The sequence below is a fragment of the Grammomys surdaster genome, unplaced genomic scaffold (genome assembly GCF_004785775.1).
Source record: "Grammomys surdaster isolate TR1022 unplaced genomic scaffold, NIH_TR_1.0 125793, whole genome shotgun sequence".
Taxonomy (NCBI): Eukaryota; Metazoa; Chordata; class Mammalia; order Rodentia; family Muridae; genus Grammomys; species Grammomys surdaster.
The window spans coordinates 1,088,239-1,100,610 of NW_021620624.1; the positions used below are offsets into that span (position 1 = coordinate 1,088,239).

Below are 12,372 nucleotides of genomic sequence, written 5' to 3' on the forward strand. Positions count from 1 at the left end.
GTGTGTGAAGTGTATGTGTTTATGTCTCTGTGTATATGTATGTGTATGTATGTGTATATGTGTGCGTGTGTGTGTGTGTGTGTGTGTGTGTGTGTTCCTAGAGTACAAAGTTTGATTATGGGTAACCTCCTCAACTACTCTTCCCTTTATACATTAAGGCAGGGTGTCTTAGTTAGGGTTTTACTGCTGTGAACAGACATCATGACCAAAGCAACTCTTATAAAGGACAACATTTAATTGGTGCTGGCTTATAGGTTCAGAGGTTCAGTCCATATCATCAAGGTGGGAGCATGGCAGCATCCAGGGAGGCATGGTGTAGGAGAAGCTGAGAGTTCTACATCTTCATCTGAAGGCTGCTAGTGGAAGACTGACTTCCAGGCAGTTAGGATGAGGGTCTTAAAGCCCACACCCAGAGTGACACACCTACTCCAACAAGGCCACACCTCTAAATAATGCCACTCCTTTGGCCAAGCATATTCAAACCATGGCACAGGGTCTCTCACTTGAACCCAAAAGCTTGCCAGACTAGTTAGGCAGCTCTTTCCAGAGAATCCCTACCTCTAGCTCCCAGCACCAGTATAACAAATAGCCTGCTATGCTTGCCCTGTGTTTGAGTGGGTGGTGAGGGTTTGAACACTGGTCTTCATACCTGTGTGGCAAGCACTTTACTCACTGAACCATGTTCAGTGACATGGATACTCATTATCCCACTTCTCAGATGGGTTTCAGATGGCCAAGGTCCACCTCAAATTCTGGACTTCAGGGTGACCCTGAACCTCTGACCCTCCTGCCTGCAGCTGATTGATACTAGGATGACAGCTATGCACCACCATGCGGGTTCTATACAGCACTGGGGTCTGAAGCAAGGCAGGAACCCAACTACCTGAGCTACATCACCAGCTCCTCAAAGCAGTCACTAAAATGCCTTCGTTACTATTGCCATGGGCGCACTTCCATGGGGAGAGCATTTCAGGACACGTCTCAGGAGGGACAGACTTGTACTCATTCTCAACAGAGGCACTGCAGTATGCAGTGTTTGAGGGGCTCACAGGCAACTAAAGCACAGCGAGAACTGAGCTGTGATCTGGCAGCAATGCAACACTTGGAGAACTAGAAAATCGCTTCCGTCCTTGAGTGAGGTAACCTGTGCTTACCTAGGGAGCCTCTTCCCAAACAAAGAACCAAACAGAAACCAGAGGAAAGATGAAGGGAGCTTTTATTTTACTCCTCTAGAAACTATTTTCAAAGATTGATTTACTTTACGTGCATGAGTGTTTTGCCTGCATGCACGTGTGTGTACCATGTGCATGCAGTGCCTGCAGGGGTCAGAAGAGGATGTTGGATGTAGGACTAGTTACAGATGCTTGTGAGCCACCCTCTGGGTACTGGGAACCTAGCTTGGGTCCTCTGCAAGAGCAGCACATGGCCTTAACCATCAAGCCGTCTCATCTCATCAAGCCAGCGTTTAGCTGAGATGGGGCATCGATATGTATCACTGACTGACTTGAACTCAAAACAGTCCTCCTGTCTCAGCTTTCCAAGTGCAGAGAGATTACAAGCGTGAACAACCACATCCAGACTGAGGGAGAGTCTCATGAAACCTGAGTATCGGGGAAGGGCAGCGTGCCTTGCAAAGGGGATGAATGGGGTAGGGGAGGGACTCCAGAAAGAACAGCTGCCTTGTGTTAGTATCTTCAGTCTGTCACTGACACTTTAACAGGCATGAACATGCTAACTGTATTCTGCACAGGGTAACATGAGCCCTGAGTGTGAGGATTATACTATATCTAACAAGCCCACCAGCTAAAGAAACAAAGGTGTCTCATTGCTGTTAGCTATAGTTCTGCAGTCCGTTCCGTGCGCGCCAAGACTCACACAGGTGTTTATCATAGAGGACAGCTAACTGAACTTATCATCCTGACTTGAGCTTTTAGCTTTTGATAGCTCTGGGCAAGGAAGAAAAGGAAAAGTATCGTTTAGCTTTTGTTAGCTTTGGGCCAGGGCGATAGGACGTTTATCTTTCATCTTTTGTTAACTTGGCCATAGGAAGAATAGTTAATCATGTTTAGTGTTGTTAACCCCTTAGCTCTGTGGCCCAATCCAAGGCTCACGGCTGCTCTTCTGGTTCATTTTAACTGAGCCGTGTGTCAAACAGGTGTGTCAAAGAACCAAACAGAAAGAGAAAAGGTGAGGGAGCTTTTATTTTAGTCCTTTAGAAATTTAGAAATTATCCTCACAAGAGGATTACCCTCTGACATGTTAGTGGTCTCTCTTTTGAGACTTTTTTCTGTTTGTTGGTCTAACAGCAAACACTCAAAAAAAAAAAAAGTGGCTAGAGGGGGTAAGGGTGGGTCTCAGGGGGACAGCATTTGCTCAACCTGCAGAAATCCAATTGTCAGCGGGGTGGGGGTAGTAACTAGGGGCCAATCCAGGCTTAGAATAAAATAAAACATTTAGGGGCTGGAGTTCCAGCTCAGTGGTAGTAGTAGGGTGCTTACATATCATGCACGAAGTCCTAGGTTCAAACCCTACCCCATCACACACACCCTCACACCCCTAAAAAGAAATGTATGATATAAATGGAAAAAAATGTACATGGATTTGAAAGATTTAGTATGAATAAGGAAGACATGAAATGATTATTCTGAATGCTGACATGCTGAAATATATGAGTTTTTTATCCTGTGGATACCAGCAAAAGGTTAAGTCACTTGTGTGGCTCATATTAAATTTCTATTGAAAGCCCTAGTTGGAGAATACGATCCTTTTTTTTTTTTACCCTTTGAGAGAGCGTCTCACCCTGTAATCCAGGCTGGTAACAGCAACTCTCCTGCCTCAGCCTCCCTAATTCTGGGACTGCAGGCACGTGCGGAAACACCTAACTTAAGAGTGTAAAATCCCAAGCTAAGAGCCAGGCTATGATTTGGTTAAATGTCCCCTAGAGGCCCATTACAGCTCACTCTCCATAGTGGCACTACTGGGAGACAGTAAGGACTTTAATCTGGAAGGCACGTGTGAGGCTGTGACCATGAGACCCAAGCCCCTTCCTCTTGGGCTGTGTCACCAACACCCAGCAGCAATGGGGCTAAGCAGTCCTTTCAAAAACCTCCCAAAGTGTGAGTCCAGAGAAACTTGGTTTCTTTACAGTGTTTGATACTAAGATGGAAGGACACAAGCGTCCAAAACAAAAATAAATAGAAACTAGCTCAGTCACAGAAGATACCAAACCTGTACAACCATGCACATCACACAGGGGAGACATCATGGCCCCAAGCAGGGAAGGGAAGGAAGTGTCTTGTGGGCCCTATGGAAAGTTGCTCTGGCAATAGAGAGGACATGAGGGGAAAGAAGAAGTGCAGGCAGGCTGGAGAGCTCACTGGCAGCACCTCCAATGGCCACATCTGCTCTTGGGGTGCTGTCTTGTTTCTGTAAGTTTGTTGCTGTTCTTGTTTGCTTGTTTTGATTTTTGTATTTTCTTTGAAATGCTCTCAGGGTCTGTAACCTTTTGCGCACTGTGAAATTCCTATAGTGCTCTACAGTAAACCCTCTCAATCCTCCCACACCTTAACTCTTTGTTGACCACATCAGACTTTGTGCATGGCGGGTGAAGCACTGTCCCACTGAGCCGTATCCTCAGTACTTGGGACTTTATATTTTGAGACAGGATCTCACTAAGCTTTCTAGGCTAACTTTGAACTCATTCTGCTGCCCAGGTAGGCCTTGAATTTGCAATCCCCCTGCCTCAATCTGTGGAGTAGCTGGGATTATAAGCCTGTGCCATTAGGTTCAGCTCATATCAAATTTTTTAATTCAGAAGGCTTATTTATTTATTTATTTATTTATTATTTATCCAGTGTCATTCAGGAAACCAGTTCAGAACTCACAGGAGATCACTTCTGGCTGCCATACCTCAAAATCTCAACATTCAAATCCCTCAAATAAAAGGGTACAGTGTTGACATATAAGATACACACATTTCCCTGCGTACTTTTTTGTTTGCTGTCTGCCATAGTGAGAATCAAACTCAATGCTTTTTAACTCTACCACTGAACTCTCCTCTCAACTTCTTCCCATGTTCTTCCAGTGGTCTCTAGACCCGTACTGCACCTAATACAATCTAAGTGCTGTGTGGACAGCTGTTATGGGTTGAACTATTTAGGAAGCAAGAGAAGTCTGTATGTATTTAACACAAAAACAACCACCGTATGCCCAACTATATAGGAAAGGACATGTCAGCAAGAAAATAGATTTCTCCCAAGTATTTCCAGCTTGCAGTTAGTTAACTATGTGGATGGAGGCAGAACCCATGGATACACAGAGCAAACTGTGGACTATAAAGAGAAAAATGGGAACCATAGGAGAAGAACCATAGGAGAAGAGTTACCTATAGAGAGAGAAGGAGGAAAGTCCAGAGAGAGAGAGAGAGAGAAGAGAGGTATAACACTAAGGGTGTTTGAAAAGGAAATCACCTTTACATCTGCTTATAATCACATGTGCAAGTGTGTTCATGTGCTTGCATATATACATACACAAATGCACAACACACACATGATGAAGTTATATCACTTGGAAGACACTGCTCCCTCTAAAAGCCATAGACTAGCTAATAAAAACCCCATTGCCAGGCACAGAAAACTTCCTTTCAAGTTGTTGGTCAGGGGAGTCCAAGAGAACACAAAATGGCCCTTGTTTTCTGCCTTCCAGAGATTGAAGGTAAAGTCTCTATTGCTAAAGACACCACATACTTTGAATAATTGGAGAAGTCAAGCTGGAAACAACCTGGAAGCCTCCGCCCTAAGGACAGACTCTCAGAGTATTGGGAGGAGGTATATAAGCAGCCACAGATGGAAAACAAGCAATAGTCCTACTTAGTAGCTATGATGCCTACAGACCATAACAAGGACAAGAACTGCAAGATGCTCTAAAAGGTATAAGAGCAGCACTTACCTCCTGGGGTAGCCAACAGCCATTTGGACCCAAGCCCCTCTCAGCAGGAAGGAACTCATGTCTTCCATGGTAAACCAGTACCTGTGGCTGGTAAGGCCAGTGACCCTACTAGGAGAACCTCTTACTGCCACATTTATAAAGCAGCAAAATTCCTACCTGTATTCCAAATACATATCCTTCCCCCCACAGATAAGTGTGGCTCTCATCCTTCATCAAAGAAGCTTCTTGTTGCAGCAGAGATCAATACTGAAAGTCACAACTGATCAAAATGTATAGAACAAATGACCAACCCCAGCTGATACAGCTATGACATAACCCCTACAACCAAAGGCTCAGAAAACATAGCAGAAGAGTGGGGGGAAGACTGTAGGAGCCAGAGGCAGGACCAGAGCAGGGACTGTGAGTTAGTGCCTTCTATATATGAGGACCAGGGCAGGGACTGTGAGTTAGTGCCTTCTATATATGACAGGGGAGCTGCACCCATGACATCTCAACAAGACCTGAGACCTGAAAGAATGACAATGCCTGTAGACATGCCGTCATAGATGGGGAAAATCCACGGGGTCTCAACATTAGATAAGGATCTACAGACAATGAATGACTACTGAGGGAGAAGAGTTCAGTCTCTTCCAGAGAAGAGCCCCATCATGGGTGAGCCAGTCCCAAGAGGTCAGCCCTAAACACACAGACACAGGAGCAACACTAAATAAACAAAGCAAGCTATATTTATAAATGTGTGTGTATGTATGTATGTATGTATATAACATATGTATGTCTACATTATATAACAGTAATAATTAAAGAATAAAAGAACATGAATTTGAGAAGGAGTTGGAGGAAGGATGTAACTATAATATTTATCATACACAAAAGTTGCAAAAAATAAACAAGAGAATAGAGTTTAAAAAAAAAAATCTGTGCTTTAGAGTCAGGCCAGTAGTGTAGACCTATAATTCTAGCCTTAGGGAGGCTGAAGCACAAGTTTAGAAGTTTGAGACTAGCTTAGGCTATCCAGTAAGCACTTGTCTCAAAACAATGAGACAAACAAACAAAAATCGGGGGCTGGGAAACTGCTTAGTTGTAATGCTTTTGCCAGGAAAGAATGAAATTCTAAGTTCGGATCCTTAGAACTCAGGTAAAAACAGACCCAGTAACACAGGCCTGTGACTCAAGCGTTCCAACAATAAGATGGGAGGTAGAGCAGGAGACTCGGATGTTTGCAGGCCAGCTAGCTGGGGCATAAGTGGCAAGTAAGGGACCCTGTCACACATGAGGTACAATATAACACCCAAGACTGTCATCTCCACACATGTGACAGAAGATTCCAGAGCCTTCACATGCAGACTGGACCTATTATTTAAAAACATAAAAGAAGGCAGAGAAGGAGGGAGGGAAGAAGAGGGAGGGAAGAGGAGGGAGGGGGAAGGAAACAGAGAGACAGTGGAGGAGGGGTGAAGAGAGGCATAGGGAGGGACACAATTAGGTAATACTCATTAGAGTGATACTGATACTCCCAAACTCCTTTCTGGGCATTCTTTTTAGTTTGGGTATCATTTTGTTTTTGCTTTTATGAGACAGGGTCTCAGTGTAGCCCAGGCTGGCCTAGAACTCATGATATAGCCCACACTGGGCAATTGATTACAACAATGGACTTTGAGACCAGGTGGCAGTCCAGAAGAAAAAACTGACTGTCTGCTTCTTTACTGATGTCATGTCATGTTTGTTTGTTTGTTTGTTTGTTTGTTTGTTTAATATTGGCAAAGAAAGACTTTGCTGGCCTGGTTCCTGCAGGGAAGGGAGGAGCTACTGTTGACTACAGCAGCACAGAAAGCATCCTGACTGTAAGACCCAAGGCATCTCCCTCAGTCGGCTCACCTTTGAAAACTATTGGTCAAGGGGCCAGGAAAATGGCTCAACAAGAAAATCCTTGGGATCTACACAGTGAAAAAAGAGAACTGACTCCTGCAAGTCGACCTCTGACCTCTACACACATGCCATGGTACACACACACACACACACACACACAAAATGATCAATACCATTCTTCAATCTTCTCAGCCTTTGAAATTGGCAGTCACTGCCACAAACCCAGATACCACCTGCTATTTCTTACACACATTTCTTACACAGCTTAGAAAGGAATGGACAGGGCTGGAGAGATGGCTCAGTGGTTTAGAGCACTGACTGCTCTTCCAGAGGTCCTGAGTTCAAATCCCAGCAACCACATGGTGGCTCACAACCATCCATAATGAGATTCGATGCCCTCTTCTGGTGTGTCTGAAGACAGCTACAGTGTACTCAAATAAAATAAATAAATCTTAAAAAAAAAAAAAAAAGAAAGAAAGGAATGGACAAACTGAGTGTGGTGGACTATGTTTGAAATCCTAGCACTTAGAGGGCTGAGGCAGGAGGATAGCCACAAGTTCAACTTCAAGGCCAATTTTGGCTACAGAATAAATTTCAAGACAGTAAAACCCTGTCTCAGAGAAGTTCTGGGGACACAGTTCAGTTAGCAAAATGTAAGTAAGGAATCCCGGTTTCACAGCCAACATGAAGTAAAGGCTAACCAGTAAGCACTTGTCCCAGTAATCCCTGCTTAGGAGGCAGGAGAATCAAGAAGTTCAAGTTCATCCTTTAATACATAGTGAATTTAAAGCCACCCTGAACTACAAGAAAACTAGTCTCATTAGGGAAAAAAATGAATAAATGAGAAATCAGAAAACATCTCAGATGAGCAGTGAATTCTAGAAACTGATTTAACACTGTATGGGTGTAAAGAAATTGGAGGGAGCCCTAAAAGTCGCCAGAGTCTGAGGGGGATCTTTAAAGAGGTGGAGAGCGGCTGTGGAGGACGGAGGACGGCTGTGGAGGATGGGATGGGGCAGCATTCTTGAGTAAGGCAGGCAGGGGTGAAGCCCCACCCACAGAGCTCTGTTGAAGCATCTCCCCAGATCACAGCAAAGCTGCAGGCAGAACAGAGCCAAAGCAGTGCATCCCCAGACCACAGGCCACATCCTAACACAGTTGTGCTGGTACAGCCCAAGGGTCCTACCACGTTTCAACAGTGGAGGAGGGACTCACCTGTAGGTATACGGCCCCACTTCTTCTACACGGGGGATTTCTCCTTGGAGGATCTCCTCAGGATTGGTGACATTGAAGAAATAAAACTGCATGTACACAGGTATAGGAGGCTTCTCCCAGGAATCAAAGACCTTGGTACCATTTTGTAATACCATATTCTGAGGAGGGAAAAAGAAAACAAACAGTTTACGAAAAAGTAAGGGCACTGTTTCTGAACGTGGGATAGAAAGAAAGGCATTTCCTATCCTGTAACTGTAGTTTGGGGGCAGAAGCCCAGGTTCCAGAAGCCACAAGAAGCTTGCAGTGGCAACCTGTCCCAAACCATGAGTTAAAGAAAAGACTGTGAAAAGCAGAGAAAGACACAATCGATGTGTTGAGAAGAGGAACATGTAAAGGAGTCCTACAACTCTGAGCTCATCACGGGGGTCTTGACAGGGCTTTAGAAGTTTGGGGTTTAGCTTGGTTTTAAGCCAGTGTTTCCCTCTGAAGTCTAGGCTAGCCTGAAGCTCACTATGTAGTCCTGGCTGGCCCTGTGAGGCAGTCCTCTATCTCAACCCCTGAGTGATTACAGGCATTCATCGTCATGCCTGGTGAACTTTAAGTTTAAATAGAGGAAGAACTGGAGTGGCTCTGCCCATCTCTGTCCCAGATCTGACCTTGCCACGTGCTTCAATCTGTTGGTAAATTAATTGCAGTATCAACCTGGTTCCTCCCAAATGATCCACTCTGAGCTACAGCCATTCTATCATCCACATTGGTTCTCATCTTCCAGTCGGTGAGCCTTGAAGAAGTTGAGCTAGGTAGGGCAAAGAGACACTCTTCAGGGGTGATCATGTCTGTCCTGTGCAGAGTCAGCAAGAATCTGACCCGAAGAAATGCAGGCACAAAGGCAGGGCAGAGTGGCCAGGCTCTCACCCTGCTTTTATTCATCTCATGGGCCCAAATCAGGAGGCCACCCTCCATAGCAACAGTAGATTCCAGGTGCCTGTCATGGTCTGCCCTCCTTGCTTATTTTAATTCCTTCTTGGGCAATCACTTGCAATCTCTTGAGAATGGGGTCATATTTTACATTGACAGGTCTCACTGTCATTGAGTCTAAGAATCAGACAGACAACACCAGCTTTGGTCTTCCATTTGACATGGAACCACTCCCACCCAGTAACTCCACCATCAGGAGCTGTGCATTTGTCTATAGCCAACCCCTGACATGTCTAATAAGTAGAGATGGCTGCCTCAGGCTCAAACACAAACTGAGTTTCACGACTATTGTTGACCATCTCTTTTTCCCACAATCCTTTTACTTCCTACTTTAAGTCATAGGCTAATATCCCCATATCTCAAATTCATATTTTTAAAGTCCTAACTCTCGATACCTCAGCATGTGAGCATATTTGAAGACTGGATTTTTTTAGACAGGTGACTGAGGTTAGATGAGGTAATGAGCGAGGAAACCAATATGACTAGTTTCCTTATAAGAACAAAAAGATAGGAATAAAATGCTCCCATAAACCATAGGTTATTAAATGAAAATCCAGTGTCAGGGTTGGGCTACCTCCCTATGAGTTGTTGGTTGGGGGGATCTCCAAGGCTCCCAAAACAATCTAGGGAACTGCCGCTGCCACTGCTCTTGGTTGCCTAACAGAACTAAATGAGAACACATGCTTTGGTCTCAGGATGGAAAAATCAAAGTGGAATTGAGCTGGAGGATTCTTCACGGCTAGCTAGTGCCAACAGCGCCAGAGTGAAATGCAGACTTCAGAGGAAGAATTACCCAACAGTCTTACTCAGATGTGGCCCCCGAGTGTTACTGACTAGCCAGGCAAAATTTGCCTACTGGTGCAATAGTGGCAATCTTGTTATGGGAATAACCAACCACTTTCTTTAGCTGTGTGGCCTGCTCCACAAGAGGGAATTCATATCAGGCACTGTAAATCTGCCAGAACTCCGTGCCTGGGAGGTATAGGCCCTAGTGCCAAAAGCTCCTGGTGTATTTTTAGCTAGCGGACATGATATTCTTATCCAGTTGCCTTCTAAATAATTATGTCTGTGCCCAGAAAATAATGCTGCTATCAGCTTTAGTCAGAGAAGCTTCTTCTTAGAGTGGACAGAGCTACCTGCAGAGACTTATTACTGGTCAAAGTAAGGCGAACAAGTGACCTTTGGTTGCTCACGCATAAATGGGGTATCTGTGTCACCCCCACAGAGATGGTCATGAAAGGATGTCGTCCAGCCATCGTTTCTATCCAATACCTTGCTAAGTCAGTGAGTTGAGCTCTGACTGATGGAATAGAAATTCAAAGACGGGCTGGAGAGATGGCTCAGCGGTTAAGAGCACTGATTGCACTTCCAGAGGTCCTGAGTTCAAATCCCAGCAACCACATGGTGGCTCATAACCATCTATAATGAGATCTGATGCCCTCTTCTGGTGTGTCTGAAGACAGCTACAGTGTATTCATATATAATATATAAATAAATCTTTAAAAAAAAAAGAAATTCAAAGACAAACTATGTGACTCCTTGCCTCCTCCAACTTCTGAGGCCCAAGCATCTGCTTGGCAAGTCTTATCTACCCCAGGTGTGGATTCTGTCCATGATAGAAGCACATATTTAAATGTTTTGTAATTTTTTTCCTTCACCCATGAGGTATTGGAAATTGAATTTAGGGCCCCATGGATACCAGGGAAGCACTCTACCACTGGGCTACATCTCCAGCCCTTAAAAAAGTTTTGATTATTATTGTTATTTTGAAACATTAAGTTTCGCAGGCTACCCTTGAGTCAGCCCAGACTGGCTTTAGTTTTGCAAATCCTGGGATTATAGGCCTGGCTAAGATCTGTCTTTATCTTATTTTCTAACCTTAAGCCTAAACTAGCTGAAAGCAGAAGGGGCAATAAACCAAAGAAACCTACAAGCCTTTCCACACCCGTGTCACAGCTGGATTTGGAGTTCAGCAGCTTTTGTCCGCTCTTCCATACACTTGAATTACAAGAACAGCTCTTCTTATACATCTCTTGTATACATATCTGCCCCCCTGCCCCCCAACCCTCCTACCCCCAGTCTGTCAGAAACTATGTATCCAAGGCCTAGAAACTGTACCAGGAACTCAAGCTACTTTAAACCAGTGTTGGAATTATGAGAATGGAGAGCCCGAAAATAATAGTTACTTCATTTTCCAGAGCATTTCAAAGACCCGTAAGGATCACTTTTTCTTGTCCAAAACTTTCTAGAAAAAGGCAGGGCAATAATTTTTTCTTCTCCACCAACTCCCTGAGAAAACCTGTACTGGAAGAAACCTATACTTTCCATTGGACTCCATGACACAGCACAAAGGTATCGCTTAAGAATGGAGTGGTCACGACAAAGAAAGAGAACTTCAGACCAATCTCCCTTATGAACATCGATACAAAAATACTCAATAAAATTCTAGCAAACCGAATCCAAGAACACATCAAAACAATCATCCATCATGATCAAGTAGGTTTTATCCCAGGAATGCAGGGATGGTTCAATATTCGGAAATCCATCAATGTAATCCACGATATAAACAAACTCAAAGAAAAAAACCACATGATCATCTCACTAGATGCTGAGAAAGCATTTGACAAAATTCAACATCCCTTCATGATAAAAGTCTTGGAAAGATCAGGAATTCAAGGCCCCTACCTAAACATAGTAAAAGCAATTTACAGAAAACCAGTAGTCAACATCAAACTAAATGGAGAGAAACTTGAAGCAATCCCACTAAAATCAGGGACTAGACAAGGTTGCCCACTCTCCCCCTACCTATTCAATATAGTACTGGAAGTCCTAGCCAGAGCAATTAGACAACAAAAAGAAGTCAAAGGGATACAAATAGGAAAGGAAGAAGTCAAAATATCACTATTTGCAGATGATATGATAGTATACTTAAGTGACCCCAAAACTTCCACCAGAGAACTCCTAAACCTGATAAACAACTTCAGCAAAGTGGCTGATTATAAAATCAACTCAAACAAATCAGTAGCCTTCCTCTACATGAAAGATAAACAGACTGAAAAAGAAATTAGGGAAATGACACCCTTCACAATAGTTGCAAATAATATAAAATACCTTGGTGGGAATCTAACCAAGCAAGTGAAAGACCTCTATGACAAGAACTTCAAGTCCCTGAAGAAAGAAATCGAAGAAGATCTCAGAAGATGGAAAAATCTCCCATGCTCATGGATTGGCAGGATTAATATAATAAAAATGGCCATCTTGCCAAAAGCAATCTACAGATTCAATGCAATCCCCATTAAAATCCCAACTCAATTCTTCACAGAGTTAGAAAAGGAAATTCTCAAATTCATATGGAATAACAAAAAA

At 43.8% G+C, this 12,372-nt stretch overlaps 1 protein-coding gene across 1 annotated transcript in view; it reads right to left on the bottom strand.

Annotated features, from left to right (window-relative positions):
* Scarb2 (scavenger receptor class B member 2) overlaps positions 1-12,372 on the bottom strand; it is a 63,359-nt gene that overhangs the window by 26,738 nt on the left and 24,249 nt on the right. Inside the window, exon 2 of the mRNA XM_028789171.1 lies at positions 8,029-8,186. Coding sequence (XP_028645004.1) covers positions 8,029-8,186 — 158 coding nt within the window. The remainder of the gene's footprint in view (positions 1-8,028; positions 8,187-12,372) is intronic.